The sequence below is a fragment of the Blennius ocellaris genome (genome assembly GCF_963422515.1).
Source record: "Blennius ocellaris genome assembly, chromosome: 2".
Lineage (NCBI taxonomy): Eukaryota > Metazoa > Chordata > Actinopteri > Blenniiformes > Blenniidae > Blennius > Blennius ocellaris.
Genome location: NC_137651.1, coordinates 25988857 through 26008460, shown reverse-complemented (window position 1 = coordinate 26008460; position 19604 = coordinate 25988857). Strand labels below are relative to the sequence as shown.

The 19604-nt window shown below is 39.1% G+C and overlaps 1 protein-coding gene across 1 annotated transcript in view; it reads left to right on the top strand.

Annotated features, from left to right (window-relative positions):
• Positions 1–300: 300 nt before the first annotated feature.
• The window catches only part of cntn5 (contactin 5), a gene marked incomplete at its 3' end in the record, with an annotated part of 94000 nt that continues 74696 nt past the window's right edge, over positions 301–19604 (top strand). The window contains exons 1-2 of the mRNA XM_080502406.1: positions 301–370; positions 17144–17356. Of these exons, the coding sequence (XP_080358532.1) occupies positions 316–370; positions 17144–17356 (268 nt within the window). The 5' untranslated portion in view covers positions 301–315. The remainder of the gene's footprint in view (positions 371–17143; positions 17357–19604) is intronic.

Genomic DNA, 19604 nt, shown 5'->3' with positions numbered 1-19604 from the left:
TTTGACACTAAATCATGGAGTGGGAGCAATCCTGTCATGTGTAACTCTCCCATGGGCCAAACTGCGTGGTGTGAACATATCTGTGATCATGAGACAAGAAAGTAAAACGCAGATTCCATTTAGTGAGATCTGCGCCCTGATTTGTGTTGACAGCTGTAGTGCTCACTGTGCTGCTGCATGTATGCGATAACTCCAGATACAGCCTCCCACCAACTCATGTTTTTATTTCATTCTTTCTGGGTTGTTTGCAGGAGCAGCTTTAATGAAGAAACAGATCTGCTAACATTCTTGCAAAAGGGACCCTCTTCAACAAGTATGGGGTCACCATGGAAACCGTTTCTCCTCCTGTCTGTCATCAGTGGCCTTTCAGGTAAGAAAAGGGTAGTGCTTGGAGCTAATAGTGATAAAAACAGATGCATAGAATAATATCCGAGAGCCCTTTTAACACCATATATCCTGTAATGGAAAGATGCAAATGTGACATTGTTGTTAGAATGATACTTTAATGGACCTGAGAGGGAGTAGTCTGTGTCTTTGGAATAGTAATTTTTTCATTTTTATATCGAATACAAAGTAGATGGCTCATTCAAAATTGTTGCTCTGTGTGATGTGCATGTTTTTCCTAATGGTGATTATAAACAATGTGAAGTCGTCACTTGTCACCCACATTACTGATTGAGTGTACTGAAGGATGCCCCAATACGCCATGTAGTATCTGTATATGCACATCGAATAAACTTCCCGATACAACCTGGGGAGTTCTATGTGATATCAGCAGCAGATAAATGAGAGAGGATGAGGGATCCGTCCGCAGTTTGAAGATTGTTTAATATGAATGAATACGACAAATACCAAAGTATCCAACATATCAAGAGGATATCAAGAGTTGTGTTACATACTACATATTACATGCTACATGCTAGAGCAGAGGTCTTAAACCCAGATCCTGGGTCTCCCTCCCCTGAATGTCCCTATGGCTCATTACCTCATTCAGCACAAAGCCAGACAACGAGCTGCTCATTGCAATCAGCTGAGTGGAAGCAGGGAGACATGGGAAACATGCAGGGCTGCGGCCCTCGAGAATCTGAGTTTGAGAACCCTGTACAAAAAGATCAGGGCTCACACACCAGCCGTACTATATGCTTAATGTGATTAAAGTAAGACTAATACACTCATCCACAGCAAGTTGGAGTCTGTGGCGGCATACTACAAGATCAGTCCTTTGATCCTATAGTCTTACAGTATGCATAGAGCGGTGCGTTATGCTATGCACTGCCCTATGCAAATCATAGGCTGTAGATCGATGCAGAGGTTGTACTGATGTGGTTCGCAGTAACGTAGAGTTTTCGCATATCGTTTTCATATCTTGTATAAATTAGGCTTAATGGTATTTAATTAGTACGAGCATCAGTACTCTGTGTCGGCATATAGCTAAAGCTCATAATTGTACTCGTCCTTTCAAGAAGTGCTATTGTGCATCCCTATAGTTTACTTGTCCCAACTGTTTCCATGAAATGATTTAAAAGCAGGAACGATTGCCAGCCAAATATCCCTCAATCCTTCCTTTACACGGTTCAACCAGGTTAGCATCGGGAGAAACTGGAGCTTATCCCCGCTGACATGTTGTGATTGGCAGGATACACCCAGGACAAGTCACGAGTCCATCACAGGGCTTTTGGTGCATTCATGAATAACTACAAAATGGGGAACTACCTTCCACCCACTGCGAGAAAAAAAATCACCTGATTGCTGTCAAACTCAGACTTTCCCACTTGTAAAGAGGTCATACGGTGAATTTGGGATCCACAGTTAATTAAATAATAATAAATAAGATTGTGGGATGCTGATGGCATAGAACATTCCTACTTTAATCCAAAATTACTGTCAAACTTGAGAATTTTTTTAGTATCACTGGTCCAGCAGGAGTGTGGTCCTTCTGCTGAGTCTCAAACCATCTCTATCCCAGCGGGGTTAGCCACGAGGGCACGCGATCAAGCTTCAGATCAAGTGTCTGCTTTGGTCAGTCCAGATCATGTGTTTGCTTAATGGACTTTGCCCTTTTAACGGTTCTTTCATCCCACCGGAGCAATGGTTCGTACACTCTGGGGCTCTCTCTGAGCTTCGTCTATGGGAAGTCAAACAAACTGTGCCGACCTCACTCGTTTGCTTGTTAAACGGTACCAATACATGGAAGCAACTATTTCTGAACTTTTGAAGCTTTACTTCTGGGATTACAGAATTTCAGACTCATGGTGGATAGTTTTTAAAAGAAATATACCAGATCTTTCTTTTTAGGCTGGATATGACAGTTCAAACAAACGTTTATAAGGTTATTTCTAGCTGAGGAAAAAAAAAATGGTTGAGATTTGGTTGATGTTTGTTGAATATCAAAACACTATTTGTGTTCTGTAGAGGCAAATGTGCACTATTTACCATTTTTATTGTGGTCGTTGTGGTGTTTTACATTAATCCCAGTGTGAATAGGTGTTTCGTTCACATGCTCCGTGTCTAATTTGCTGTACACAGCTGCAGCTTGTACCCATGTGTTGTAATAAATGGGGGACAATACAGAGGCGGGTGAGCAACAATGCAGCTCAAACAGCTGCTTAGGCTGACAAGTCTGAAATGAAGGAGCAGTGTGTTGCTGCAGGAACATGAGCGGGAGCCACTTCTGTGGAAGCTATCGGTGTAAAGGCCGGTTCAACAAGCGAAAAGCTGAGGGATGAGAGAATTGTGATAATTACCATAAGATTTCTCTGAATAACAACAATAAACATTTTGAGTTGGTTCATTTCTTGTGGACCACCCCTAACCCAAACTAACTGTACTTTATGCATCTGCTATTTTTAATTTTTTTTTTGCATTGACGATTTTTGCATATGGGTGGCCACAATACGGTGCCCCAGGGAGCTTTTGGGGGTCAATGGTCGAGCTCAGTGAGCAAGCGGTGACCGTGGTGACTTGTCGGCCATGGAGATCGAACCTGCAAGCCTCCGAACCCAAGTCCACCTCTCTAAGCTCCTGGCCACCACTGCCCTGAATACTGTGACTATCTATGGAAAAGTTTTATCCATATAGCACCAGAGGTGAGTGGAGTACCTCAAAAATATACTCAAGTAAAAGTGTTGTTACTTTAACAAAATATACCAAAATATTACTTGCGCAAAAGTGTTATAGTACTTGGATTAAAATGTACTCGTAGTGAGTAATTGATAAGTGACATTTCGAATTCAGATATAATGAAATATTATTGCATTGTGCAAAAAATGAAAAAAAAACATGCTCTTTCACTTTGGTTGTTGTATAAACAGGGCCTTACTCTTCCAAACCAAAGCTTGGAGCTACTTCTTCAAGAGATCGTGATAATTTGAAGAACTTTTACTTGAAGAAACGTTAAGTACGTCCAAATAACCAGCCCTCAATGAAGTGTTCTGTTGAGAACAGCACGTCTAAAAAAAACAAACAAAAAAAAAGAACAAAAGCTGTGATCAAATATGATCTAATGGATATCAATTATATCTGGGTTAAATGGTTGGTAGATTTAAAAAGCAGTATAATATATGCTTTAGACGTGAATGCCACCTCTGCAGTAAAATACCGAAAAAAGAAAAAAACCTTTTCCAGCTTTTGAAGAAAAGGTAATATTGCTCCCTCACCAAGTAAACACACACCAACAACACAACAGTGTATACGAAGTACCCTTTGAAAAGGTTACCCAGCGAGTGCGCAGGAAGCTGAAGCCCAAACTGCTTGTGTTAGCATGAGCAGAGAAGCTCGCTAACAAGCCTCTGGTGATAATGTTAATTCAGACCCAAGCAAAGGCAGGCAAGAGCTTAACTTGCAAATGCACTGGGAGGACTGTTGTAGTTTAATCAGAAGTGTTTTAAACTGCTGTCTGTAAAGTGTGATGAGTGCCACCCTGAGGTTTTGTAAGCGTAATTTATGGTGCGTGTGGGAATGTGTGGTATACTCAAGGAAGCTATACGAACCCACTTTTCCCATTTAAATGATCTGTGTAGTTTCCTGTAATGAAAGTTTTAGTTTTTTTTCTTCTCCAGAGATGGGGCATGGCATTGTTTAGTTTCCAGTTCATCACAGGGCAAACACGGAAAGAAAGAATTAAAGAATTGAATGAAAGGGAGGAACAAGTGAGCTGGAAAGAGACAAAGAGAAGCTTCCCTACTTCAGGGTATTTTAGGGGAACTCTTTAAAAACGCTTGAACTCTGTGGAAAGGTGAAAATGCAACTTTTGGAAACGCTCAGGCTCTGTCTCTATGTAGATGGCAAAGAAAGTTGCAACACCACTAAAAATAGGACAGGAAATAGTTATTTTGCGCATGTTCAGTACAGCTTCCAACGCGTCATGACTCCCAGTACATTTTCTCCTGAGACTTGGTAGTTTTATAGTCAAGGGTCACCGTAATAACATCTGTCCATACAAATGTCCGTGTGTTTATAGAGAACAATAGCACCCAGTCATGGCCAAACATGGTAACTACATTGTTTTCAGTATTTCTGCCATTACCGTGTAAACATACATGGTTTTCAAAACATTGCTGTGTCAATGCAATAACAATGTGTTTTCACTTGAAACATTGTTGTCGGGGTCTCAGAATCACTATTTATTCTCAAATGCAGGGTATAGAACTGTGGAAGAAACCAGAGACAACTCTTCACAGACTTAAACTGAGAGTCTGCTCTCTGTGAGAAAAGAAGCACCGTGCAACCTCAACAATTTACCTTTAGTATATGGAGATATGGATCAGTTAAGGACTCTCTTTATTGACCTTGGCAATGCTGTGGTACTCCATCTTCTCCATGTTTTATCATTCCTTGGTGGCACACCTTGTTGAAGATGCTCTTTCACATGGGGCCAACTAGGTTGAACTTCTACATTCAAATTGTTGACATTTTAGCAGAGTTTCTGCCCAAAACGTCAACACGTTTCAGGAAGCCACAGGGCTTGTGAATCTCGCACAGTTCTCAAAATAGAGCAGGTACTGAAACAAAATATAGCCTTTAAGATGTAAGGCACCTTGATTATTTTTAAGCCACAAACTATACTCCAATCAACGCATGAAGAGATGCAGAAAAAGGAAAAAAAAAACCTAAACTAAATCCTTTTAATTTCTTGATCGTTGTTTTTGGAATTACAAAATTGTTTACAGCATATTATGTGCCAAAATATTCCAAGTCAGTCACAGTGAAGAATGACGCAGTCGAGAAGAATAAAGAGAGAGTTTTTCAGCTGTGGAATAGATGCAAAGTGCAGCGACTATTCAGAGCTTTTTCAGACCAACAGAAGCACTTAAGAAATCTCTCAGAAACATCTCGTCTGTCACGGGTGTAGCTTTACCTCTTTTCAACTTTAGGAATATAATGACGTGTTTTGTCAGACCACGAGATTAGTGTGGTTCAACTTTTGTCACTTTTTTCTCTAATTTTGCTGAAATATCTTTCCCAAATTGACTATTAATAGTACTAGTTTTGCTAGCTTACTTTATGAAGACATTTTTAAATAGTTTTATTTCTAGTATAATAATTTTTAATAACTTGAACCATTTCGGTTCAAATTTTTTGCAAACATGAACAAAGAAATCTTGATTTCTTAAAGAGAATTATTAGTTTCTGATAGACATCCTCAAAACTGTCCAACAATCTGAGGGGGGAAGTAACAATGTACAAATGGCTTTTGACCTTTACTCTCTGTATTTGATCAAACATACATATACTTTCTCCTCCTTATATTCTCTAAACTGGCTCTTCATATTCTTTGTTCGACCTTTGCCACTTGAAAGTCACTTGTGGGCCTTGTCAACATGCTCCCTCTGGCTCAGATCATGTAACATTACAACATCTTCTGTCAGAAATGTGCAGAGGACATACAGCTCTATTATCATTGTCAGTGAATGACCACACGCCCACTGAGTAAGAGTATGAATGAAATTAACACGATTTTTGCATGATATTTACATGATTGAAGTTGCATTAAAGCAACTTCACAATTGCAATATTTGCAGCCAACGATGCTGCCCATACATAAACACCGGATTTCTTGAAATTAATTTTCTTTGCCATCCTGGTTTGCATAGTCATCACATTCATTCATTGAGGATACAAACTCTGCAACACTGTCACAGTTGTAAAACATTGTTTGCTATTTGATTGCACTATTGGCAAGTTTTTATGCTATTGCCTTTATCACATTCCCAATGGTCAAATGTATTACACACTTGTTTGTTCCAGCCCACGAAAAGCCAGATATTTTTCTTGGACTGTGTCGGAAATTTCATGACCACAGCTGTGAACAACCAATAGCAAAGCAGCACAGAATGATCAAAACAACACTAACACTGCACCGAACCAAAGGTTTGCAGATCCACAGGGAGGTAAAATGTTTCCACCTAAGCTTTTTTTGCCGACATGTACATGTATTATTACAGTTGTACCATTCTATATTAGCTTTGTTCATTTCTATATTTCCTGAGGGGAATTCGAGCCTGATGTAAAGGTTCATTTATCAAATCCACATCACACAGTTTAACAGCTTTTGAACTCATAAGATTGTTAAAATTGTTGCCTGTAGGAGCATTTATACCAGGGGTGTCAAACACATATTAGCGTGAAGAAGTGCAAAGCCATGAGACACGATGAAAGAGTTGGTGCACATTGAAATTGAATTCTGATGTGGAACAGGAAGCCAGACGTGAACTTGGATCAAGACACAGCAGCAAACATGAAAGACAAACATAAATATGAGATACAAGAGCTGGCTTGAAAAGACAGGGTAAGGTTGAAGAAATGTCCCAGGAGTAGGATGTTAAATTATAAGCGAATATGAGCAGCACTTGAAATGCATAGCTATGGAAACCGGAAAAACATGACAGAAAACAAACATTTAGCATAATAAAACAAAAACACATCAAACTGTAAGTTACCAGGACCCATCAAGGAAACACGCTGGGTAATCAAACTATGAGGACTCCCCGTTGAACAAAATACCAACACTAAATGCACTTTTCATAACAGAAGGAAACCAGACTTGACTGAGCACATTGACCTTTTTTTTTTAACTGATTTCGAAAGAAAGCCAGTGTGGAGATGCCAGGAGGGAACTTTTGTTTGTCAAGACTTCTACTAGTTTATCAAGTTTAAAAACAGGAACTCTGACTTGTGCAGCTAATTTGTTTCAGTTGAGTCAATTCTCTGCATTGATTTGTGATCTGGGGATTTGGTTCCCTGGTTCCTTTGGTGCATATATTTGACAGAAGTTGCTCTGCTCACTCATTAGAGATATCTTTGCCCGTTGTCATTACATCGCCTTAAGTTGTTTGACTGCTTATGTAAAAATAATTGCCTTTCGGGAAATAAGAAAGTCTTCCTTACAGACAATATACGGTAACATATGTGTAAAAAATCCACCATGATCTGTAAGTTGCAAAGCACATGCTGAATGGAGGCATAATTCTGTTCAAATTGTATATCTTTTATTCAAATTTCAGGTTTGTCATGTGTTGTAAAATGATAGTTCATTAAATATAAACTTCATAATTATATATTAATACTTTGTTGTGGTAAAATAAAGACAGTGATTTACAGTTCTAGTTATTTCTATATTATCCTGTAATTATTAATTGGCATGGCCCACTTGAGCTCTAATTCCACTGTGCGTGGCACCTCAACTACAATGAGGCCCCATCTACAGGGCAATGGCAGAAACACTGAAAACAATGTAGTTGCCCGCCAGACCACTGGTTGGCACTGTTGGTTGTTTCTATAATGAAACCAGACACGTGCACAGAGAACAATATGCTATATACAGACGACCAGGTTAGATTGCTATTCTGGATGACTCATTCTTATGACTCTGGGTGACGCCATTGTTATCTTCCATTGACGAAGAACCATTTCCTCAGGCCGCAGTCCGCATGTGCAGTAGCAGCGCTTCCATAGTCTACTTTTTCAAATTTTCCTTCACATCTCTTCAGGGAACTTTCACTTTCATTCCTTAATTGCAGAGCATTCAGCTACTGATGAGGCAGCTACTGCCTCATCAGTAGCTGAAAACAAATTAGTCAAATTATTGTTGAACGTGTTCTGTGTATTGTTTCCCTTACTTTGCATGGTAAGGATGCCAAAGCCGACAACCTCAGTGTGAAATGTTAAACTGTCAGACTCTGTTTGCGGTGGAGTGCTTTCCGTTTAGCTAACAACTACTCCACTAATGTAGGCCCAAGCAGCGACTTTCCACTTTTGTCAGAATAGAGCTGATATCTGCTTTTAGAATTATGTCACTTTTCAGTGAGAGTGCCACACTTCAAACTGGTTTTCATTATCATCAACAGCACAAGCATTTCCCAGGGGTGTAATGCTGTCTTGTTTATTACAGTACTTTTGACATGATGGTTTGTATAATGGATTATTGGCCCATTGTTCTCAGAATATTCTAAAAATGAACATTGAAGACAGTGGTTCTTCTGTTCCTCCCCCCCACCCCTTCTCTCCACTGCCCAGTCCTTTTCATTTCCACTCCAGGTTAAATTACATTGAAGCAGAGAGACTATTGCAATTAGATTTCGCTCATGTTCAAAAGTGGGTTGGGCAGTACTGATGTCTGGAGCCATTTTTGTCCTCCCACTACTAGTTTGCTACTGATCGAAATACAACGCTGCTTGGAATGGTAAGTATGGAATGGTACTGCTAACTCTGAGGTATCTTAATATTAAAAGAAGGGTGTCTGGAATATTGATGTGTAGTGCTGTATAAGTGATGCATGGAGTCATTTTCACCAAGGGCAAAGGAGTCGTAGACACCAGAGATTTGATTGTGTGTGTGGTGAAGCAATTGAGGATTTGCATGCACTACACATAGCCGGACCCTGCTGTGAATACATTGGTGTGATTGAATACCTTGAAATATAAATGCCATATTATGATGGTGTGCTGACATGTCATCTCCAAGACTTGAAGGGTTAACTGGGTTTTCCAGTGTCCCAACATCATCTCGAATCAATCGGAGCAGTCCTCGGGTTTTCAAAGCGAGGGAGGACGAGCCTGGGACCACAGGGAGCCATGAAAAGTCGGCCGACAAATGAGAACATCAATATGTGCCATGCACAGCTGCTTTTTACTACACGATTTGAATGTTTCAAACATATTCTTTCGTTGCCAGTTGCAAAGAGTTCATCTGCCTTTGACGAGAAGCTTCAGTTTGCAGCTTCAGAGCAAAATGTTGTTTGTTGTGATCGAAACAAATGAAAAAAAAAAAAAAACTATTTACTGGTCTTGGTCACTAAATTAGACTGTCGCTGAAATGTAAGTGTTGCGAGAGTGTTTATGGCAATGCAGCATTTACAACTACATAATCAACAAAATCAGCCTATGAAAATTCAAACTTGATCTTCATTTTAATATATTTTTCTGTCCCCATTCAACATTAATCAATTTTGTCTTCAAAGGTTAGTTCATGAAGCAAACCAATACATTAGTTCTAAAGTTTAAAGACACCCAGGGATCATCATGATCTTTTTTCTACGTTTCTGTGCAACTTATTGTGGCTATTACCTCCTTAGATACAAGTAGATTAGACTTATGTGGGACAGCAAATATAACATGTTCACAGTGTTCTGTTGAAAATTGAGGCACTAAAGATAAGATTTGTTTTCACACTCAAAATTGAAGCATTAATGATGATTAATCCACCATCATGATAATTATGATTAAAACTTATTTTGCAATCAACTCATACCCTGCAGCGCAGAATACAAAATTAACAGATACAAAATTCCTGAAACGTCTATGGAAAATACATTTTGGTCATGTAGACTATACCCAGTAGTGGACCGACTCAAAATGTCGGTACCCAAGATAGAACAGTTGACTGACATGAAGTTTCATTTAAACTCTGCAGGAAAGAGTTTTCCTTTGAAAAAGCACTTCCAGCTTAAAATACCACCCCCATATACTTTTGTCGTGGATTCGGCTGATTGTTCTCAGGAGCAGGCAACATTGTAAATAAGAAGATTACCGCTCCTCTTGGATAATGTCATCAAGTCAGTTTGTCTTTGTGACTGGCTGAAAAAAAGAATAACCGAGGGACATATTCATGTCGTGAAACATTTTTAAATGCAAAAGTCTTTTGTTAACATTAAGTATTAAAGGTGTTGAATGAACACATTTCAATGCATATATAAGGTTTTTTTTTTCTTTTTCTTGAGCCTGTTTGCTAATGCAAAAGGAAACATGATTTATATAGATTAACATTTCATTGTGATTCATCTAAATCAATCACAACAACCCTGAGATATATCTGATTAAAAATTGTTATTGTTTAACAGCAGTAGATACTCTAATATACAGATATTTATTAATGGCAACATGAGAAGTAATATCACATTCACAACTTGCGACGCCACGTGAATTTCAAGGCAATAGCTTGCTGGTGGTCTGTTTATCCACCTAGAAATCTGCAAGAAGCATTGTTGGGTCTGATGCTTCTATTGGAGCCAGAAAGAAGGTTAATGTTCTTGATGAGAGGGGGAAGTGACCCTGGTATTCTGGAACGCATGCTAACTGGGTTTCAAGGCTTTGATAAAAGAGTATGTTGATGACACAATGATGAAATACTGCATTCTTTTACCTGAACATACATTAGCAGAAGTTATGTGCACACATGTCAATGTTTTTTTAGTAACATATACAAACTGGTTCTAGTGCACTGATATTGAGGCAATAATACAGGGAAAATACTTCACGCACGCACGCGCGCAGCCACCGTGGTAAATAGTTCCTCTGCACATGCCTGAATAGATGGACAATAATAACAATGGCAGCCTCCAGAGTGTCATGACTCCAGGGACTTGGTATTTGAGAGTGACCCTAATAACATCTCCGTCTGTCCATAGGAATGGACGTGGACTTGCCACTGTTAATGTCTACAGTGTATTGTTCTCTGCTGTGTCCATGATTGTGATTTAATTCCAAAAACAAATAGCACCAACTGGTGTCCCGACATGCTAACTACATAATTTTCTTGAGTTTCCGGGTCTAAAACGTTGCTGTATAAACACAAAATGCAAAAATGATGCGTTTTCACGTACAATGTTGTGGTGTAAGGGGTATAAGATCTGTACTAATTTGATGAGATCATTTATATATTTTTAAGCATTTCTGATTTATGCTTAAGATTGATCTCGCCTATTACTGGGGATACACTTGTTGATAGTCAATAAGTAGATTTTGAACTGATAATATAGACAATATATGGAATATATTTAATAAACAGGGATGACACAACAAGCTGTTACCAGTAGTGTTATAATCAAACATCAAGTCAATACCAACACTGAGCATGCACGCACCACACACAAAATAATGTTGACTCTATTTTTGGTCCCATCATTACCTCGCGGATCACCTCCAGCAGGCAGGAAGCTGGAGTTATGACAGCCTCTGTTATACTCACAACTTGAGCAAAGGAAATTGAATTTAAAATAGAAATAAAGGAAAAGGAAACAACCCAGTGTTGATTTTTATTTGACCAGGAAAAGTTGGACTCACCATTCAAATCCTGGCAGCCTTTGCTGTGTACAGTGATCAACACTCTAATCAGTATCAGGGGATAACAGATTTGGCATTTCAGAATACACGTGTATACAATGAGCTTGTATGTCCACACCAACGGATTTTTGAATTTGCGTTGCTACCAAGGAGCATGAAGGCTGTTCGGAAAGCATTTTTCTTCATTTGTGTATTTTTCTTTTTTAATTCTGAAAACATCCAACATATCACCTCAGATTAATTTTTTTTCTTTTTTAATTCTTTTTGCAGGATTATGTTTTAACTTCAGTCGAGAATTTCAATGAACAAAGGAAAAACAAAGCATAAAGGATAAAGATACCCACTCTTCACATTAGCAAGTATGACATATTATGGCCATAACAACTCCGAAGGTTTATTGTCAGTCTGGCAATGTTGAAGCTGCCCGTACAATCCCGACATTATTCTGAGGATCAGGAAGAAGACCAAAAAGAAGAAAGCTGGGGTTTAGCAAGTAGTCCAATGTGATAGGAGGAGCAGTGGACTTGCATATGATGTATGGATTGTTCTATGTGTAATGAGATTCCACTGAATAAATGGTCTCAAGCATAATCAGCTTCAGTCAATATAATCTCCCAGTGAAGGTCTCCATTAATCTTGCAGGCTATGGCTAATCATGTCCGTCTACTTGAGCCCCCATGAGTATCTCACCTACTCACTGTACGTTATTCTAATTCATTTTTCACACCACCACAGTCCAGAGGGTGCAGACGGAGACTCACACATTGTCTCCTTTGCAGTGTTGACACAGTGACCTAACACCAGCAGAGTAGTTTTCAGCGTTTCGCCTGTCTTTGTTTCACTGGGTCTCACCTCTGTTCACTTCAAACGTGTCAACCTCCCTTCAGATTCACCTTCACCCACACTGTTGTTGTTTGCATGTTAAGTTTCTCCTCTCAAAGCTGTGCAAGTGCACGCAGTCGGCAATGCTGCATAATAACTAATAGTCTGCCACTGAAATGTGATCTCCATTAAATTAAACCCTCAGTCTAATGGCATAGCATGTTTACGATAATAAGGACAAGGCAAAAGGAACGTTTGACTTTTTGTTCTTTGTCGGAGTATGAAACGGCCGCTGCTCCGTTGATGTTATCGTGAAGGTGGTGTTAAGACCTGAAACGATCACTGATGGCATCGCTCTGGAGCTCCCTGAAATACAGCAGGTGCAGCCCTTTCAACAACAATGAGTGTTTCTTATTTTGCACCCTCTGAAAGATAGGGATCAGTGGGATCTGCAAGGGTCACTGCTTTTATCAGATGAAGGTGACAGCTGACAAGAGCAAGTGCCTGTCGGCTTCAGTAGTCAAGCAAACAAAAGAGACTTCCTTTTTTTTCCTGTATGCATTATTTGTGAGGATTTGGCCTCAGTGTGGAAATCTGTTTTCTTGGGGAAGAAAAATATAGTATACATTTCAAAACCTCCACTTGACACAATGATATGCGAAGCTCTTCGTATAGCTCTGCAAAGGAATGCTTATGAAATAAGCAATAATAGTTTGTAGCAACGCTCGATTTGAATATAGAGGATTCTTTCATGACTTAAGTAATATGCAACAGAGGCATATCATTTGAATCATCTGCAAAGCTGTGGGTCACCAGCTGAATCACGAATGTCAGAAAATCTATTTAAACATCTTCAAAGATCATTTTCTTTGTTTTGGGGGTTTGGGGGGGGGGGGGGGGGGGGGGGGTCATCTTTGCTGTCAGAAAATGTTCTTGCTTTGCCAGTTTAATACTGTAGGGACTCAGAACTACTATCATCCAATGCAAAATTTACATCTCCACTGACATTAATGATAATTAACTATGGCGTCTGATCGTGGCATTCAAAGTTGAGAGAACCGAACTCTGAATGAAAATAAAGAGCATCAAGCTCCTTGCTTACTGAGCCAAAGACGTGTGCAGTCTACAATGTCACAATTTCCCTGTTATAAACTCTCCGTGGGATATTTTGTGGCTCCTTTCCAGTCTAGATCTGCAGCAAAAAGCTCCCTTTCACACTCAAGGAAAAAGAGCTGGTATCCCAGTGTTTTATTGATAGTTTTTGTTGGATTTCAAAACTTCACCAAAACGCTTCCTCTTGCCAAGAATTGAGCTCTGCTAGAAAACCCCAGGTGTTCTGGAGATTCCAATTTCTTTTGAGAGCTTTGATTTAGTCCAAAATTATAATTTCTCACTCGCTAATCGAATGCACCTACCACAGTCATTAATATCAGATACAGATGAAGTCTGATGAATTTACTCACGTTATCATTTATTCCCAGAACTTAACTCTGCCAACTAACACTGACATCTTATGTTGACATGATCTTTGGTTTAATGAGTGAAACCAGCCATTTCTTCTGACAGTATTTTAAAGCTTGACTTAACTATTTTAGATTAGCTGTTTTCATCAGGATCAACGCATTTGATAACAAGCTGTTTCCTTGTCATCTCTCTCAGCTTTTCTCAGCCACACTGAAACTGTCATAGCACAGCTGTCTGTCATTCATATATGTATGCAACAAAGTGTCTGCTGCTGCCAACAGCTTGGTTTCAGATAAAAAGCTGGAGATTATATTGCGAACGCTGCTTGGATTGAGAAAACTGCAGGCTTTTTTTTTTCACTTTCACAAAACATGCATTGAAGCTCAGTGAATTTTGTTGTTTAATTGTCCGATTTATTTTAACTATACATTATAGCTTAGTTCTTGAATTAAGACATACACACTGTGATCACACATTACTACTTTTGAATGCCTAAGAACCGTTGACATGACAGTATTTCAAGCGAAAATACATCGTTTGTTTTCCCATTTCAGAAATGTGTTGACCGATTTTTTTCTGAGAGAGATCTTTGACAAATACAATAAATTCATGAAGCAGTGCAACACCGGATGACAAAATAAATAACCAAATATATAACTTAATTAAATCACATTGAATCAAATTGCTATTTTAATGAATTAATGAATTATTTAATTATTTAATGGCATATATATATATATAGTAATTTAATTTGGGCACATTAGCGCTCCATATTTCAGAGGTTTTGAACACCGTTGTCATGTAAACTGACACCTGAAACGCAACAAAATGTTTCTGTTTTCATTTGAAAATATTGTCGTGTATACAGTATGGGGCCTAAATCACTATTTTCTTGTTTGGTTTCAAAACAAGTTTGCAGAAAGGTTTAGCATCAAGTACACAAAGTCAGAGATACAAATGTGTGTCTCTGACTTTATAACACTTTATCCAGAGTATGATCATACAATTTAAAACTACGAGAGCGAGAGACCTGAGCCAGCCATAAATACAATGCTGCAATCTCTATCAAATAGTTATGCTACGTGCATTAAAAAATTCAAATATAGCAACATTGTATCAGAAAGGTGACATTCAGCCATATTATAGGGTTTTGTCTTTTCGTCTTGACATCAGTGTGTTTTGCAAGGTTTTGCTTTATAGGAAAGGCCTTAACATTGTTGTGGAATTCCAGAAGGGTGTTGGGGTGGATATGTAGAATATAATGCAGAATAAATGATTTAACTGACTACCGACCAACTAATAATTACTTTGCTTTTCAATTTTAAAGCTCACGCTATCTTTAATTTCAAATGGAGCCTCACATCTTGTGTTCTCCCCCTGAATATGTAATATAGTAATTGTCTGCTCTTCATTTGTAGATAGCAGTATGTTTGCAGCTGACAAGTCCCCAGAGACACATAATTATTCCTCAGTTTTGTTCAGTTCTTTCAGAGCACTTTATCACATATTGCAAAGCACACCCGCCCCTCTTTTGTAGGACTCTGACTAAACTCTTTTTTGAGATCCAAGTTTCTCGTCACTTTACGTTTGGTTTAAAAAGTACATGATTGCAGCCGTTTGCCTAACTGTTGTCCCGCTGCTTTAAAGAATTCTGTATTGATGATCAGCATAAGGGAAATAATTGTTTGTGTAATCTGGAGTTGCTATATTTATAATGTAATAAAAGTACAACATGCTGGCATGTTTCCCTACATGAAGCAGATTGAAATCCTCAGAAGTAAATTATAGAAGAGCACAGTGACAGCAATGAGTGGTGACAGCTTCAATGTTTCATTCTTCAGAGAGGATGTTATTCTGAGCCTCGGTGGACTCTGTTACTTTAAAGGAATCTGTTTCTATCCCTTTGTTACATTTACCATTTCATTCAATTTGAGACTTTGGTGACGGTGATCTTTCAAATATGCAATGCATCTTTGGTTCCTTTTAAGAACTGCATGTTTTTACCCGAGGCATCATAAGTGACTTTTTAGACAGTACATCAAATGACTTCTGCACGGTAGCTACTGCACAAAAAGACACTGTGTGAGAGTCAAATGGTAAATTTCCAGAAATAGAGAATAAAAATGTTGGGGTTTGTTGTGGTTTTTTTTGAAAAGGTGAGGGCCTTTACAGGTAATTTAACTCCCATTTAACAAGAGGCTCGGCACTAATTTAGAAAATGATTACACCATTTAGTGGATATTAGTACTTAAAGAGGACTATATTTAGGCTCACACAGAGCTCAAAGTTTGCACCTTGTCGCAATTGTATTCTCTTTAGGAGTCTGTTCATTCATGTATACTGTAACTATCCAGTTTCAGGAAGCTATTCTAACAACTGACAATTTAACTCAGAAGTGTGTCTTAGATGTGACTCTTTATCCGGCTGTCTACTCTCAGTGATGGCGATATATAGAAGTGCGTCTTTATATGGACATTTCCCATTTACCCTTGTGGGTGATTGTTAACTTAAGCACCAATACACTTTTATAAAGTATGAAAACAAGTATGAATGCTACCCTTTGGCTACTTGCGAAGAACTATATACGAGTACTTCTTAAATGCCATTAAGCCTAATTTATACAACATACGTAAACGATATGCAAAGCTGTCACAAACCACGTCAACACAGCCTCTGCATTAACACCACTGCAGCTTGCTTCCAGTCTATGGTACGCATAGTGTAGTGCATAGCGCCTATCTACGTACTGCCTTCTGCATAGACGGAGAGACTGAGCTGGCAGTGTAGTGCCACACGCTGCAGCTCATTGTTAATAAGTGTATTAGTCATGCGTTAATCATTTTTAGCATGTAGCATCACTGGTGTCTGAGCCCCAAAAACTCTTCAGCATGTAAGATAGAATATAATATAAATATTTGAATAATTCCCAGAGGGAAATTCTTGGTACGTCTTGGTAAACCCTCCTGGATCCACGGAGCAGTTAAACTAATGAGTGACATCTGGCTAACTCTGCTGGTCCAAATGTCAGCGGTGATTAACTAGCTTTCACCTCCTCTGGATATATTGCACAGCATAATTTGCAGTCTGCCTCACTTTTGTCATTCTCATTAATAATGAAAAAAATGTCCAAACCACTGACATCCCTCTACCTGATGCTGACGGATAATGGCCGTCTTTAGCGAGTGCAGTTTGCGGAATCAAAGCTGATACTGGTATTGGTATCGGTGCATCCCGAGTTACAAGCTTTTTGACATCCGCATTTGAGCAATTAACTGTATTTTTTTTTTTTCTCCTCCCAGAAATTGCAAGAGCCGTTGCTGCACGGCCAGTATCGTATGCAGCAGTATTGCGAATGAAACCGGACAGCTCTTCGTCAGTGCTCAGCTCACGCGGCAGACCTCGACAACACCACAGCGGTGGGCTAGTGACTCCGGACTGGCCTGCTTTCTCCAGTCACCCACTGTCTTCCCTGAGTCTGCTCAGCAGCTCTCAGGAGGACTACAGGAGTGAAGGTAAAACTAATGGAGCAGCCACTTGGTTTTTTACTGTATGAACCCAAATAAAAAAGGTTGTAGTTGATTTTTCCAATTAAATAATACACTGAAGTAAATGTAGATACAGCACAATAGTTGAATATGGTTATCAGTGAAGTGTGGTTTGTCTTGACGTCATCCACAGATGTGCACTTGCTCTGTTCAGGAATGAAACCTACATTTCCAAGGGGTGTTATTGCAAATACAGTAGGTGATTCCACAGGAGTTGAGATGACAGTGTTTCCACCTACCAAACTGAGAGAATGAGCACTCCAGAGTTAGACTGAAACTGAAGTCCAATCTTGATTGGTGTGAATTCACTCTATCTTTGCCCTCTTCCAACAGCCTGTCATCTCGCCTCTCACTTTATTTGTGCAGGCCCTGTTCTGTCTAGATTTGTACAGGAAATGAAACTTGCCTATCTTTTATCACAGTGTGTGGTCTGCAATGACCAAGGGGTCGAGACCTTTGTGAAATTGAAGTGGAATCATGGCAATATCCAGCTCTGTCTGTTTTTTCTCTCTGTTTGTATAGAAGCTGATATCTTCATCAAATAGATTTACACCGCAAGCAAAACATGGAAACACAATACCATCAATTAAATGTCTCTCTTGCTGTGCCGATTCTTAGAGTAGATAATTGTAGATGATGCCATGACACATTGATGCTTTAATAAATGATTAATCACATAATATTTATTACAGCCGGAGTACTTTATTGATGAAAATCTGGAGTACTTGTTGTCAAACACTGCCAGCTCACTATGTGAGAATTGAAGTCAGTCACAATAAATATGAATAGCTCTATATTGTTCTGTTTGTCTCTGATTCATTTACTTTTGCTTTAGACTTACAACTGTTATTTTCTCTGCCTTTCTGTCCATCTTTCTGTATTTCCTACTTTCTGACAGTATTATCACTATGTCGCCATAAAATCACGTTCATCTCTGCAACCAAGGTGAAGGTAATGCCTCTCTATTGTCAGTGGTGACAAGACCATTATACCTCAGCACTGGATTGATGCTCAGTGGATGAAATAGATGCCAGAAAAAGTGCTGCACCTGCAGTGACTTAAAAGAGCTATTGCTTTTTTGGTTCTGTGACTGACAGATGGCCATGGCACTTGAAGTTGCCTCATTTAAACAACTTCTGTGCTTCTCTATGGGATTTTATTTTCAACACGCATCCCCACGCACACTCGTATGGACACACACACACACACACACACACACACACACACACACACACACACACACACACACACACACACACACACACACAATATACTTCTATGCCCCCGAGTGACATCGCAATGACTTAAAACTAATTTCCCGCAAATGTGCTTCCAACTCAAAACTATACGCTGCCTGCCTGAACTTAGCCTATATACCGACACGACCCTCATCTAAATTGAATAAATGTTCACACAAAAAAATTATGGATATCCTTTATGGGGACTTAGATTTGAGACCCTATGGGGGACCGTTGAAGGTCCCTGCCAATGTTGAGGAACAACCCTGTATGCTGTCACACATGCATACTTCTAGGTTTCACTACCTACAGATCCACTCTCGTGTTAGCTGTTACTAATACTTCCATCATCCTAAACATGACCTTAATCAAACCTTAATCACAGCCTGACATTGAATACAAGTTCACAGTAAAAAATAAACAATAATAATAATTTTCCATCTACATTTTACTTTTCCTCAGGGTGACGTGAGTCTCCATTGGTCTAATTGGTAATCAGGTCCCCACTAAGGTAGATGAACAGCGCACGCACACATGCGCGCATGCACACACACACACACACGCACACACACACACACGTGCACGTACACATTCGTTTTCATGCCTTTTGTGGACATTTTTCACTTTCTTTAATAACGACATGCACAACCCAATCACATTTAAAACACATTTAACCAATGGAATAATAAAAATCATAGGTGATCACCAGCGCTTGAGTAATCAAATGATGATTAGAAAAATAAAGTCTTGGCTCATGTCACAATCGTGGGAAAATTGCTCATTTATTTAGCACTTAGAGGTAAATGAAAACCACATTTGGCATCACACATGAGCTGAAAGGAGAATGCACAGCCTTTATGTACAATATACACAACGTGATGTTCAGATTTTGATGAAGTCCAGGTGCTTACTGTAATTACTGCACTGTCAGAAGAGACGTGATGCTTCTCTTTTTGGCTCTACGCTCCACCAAATTT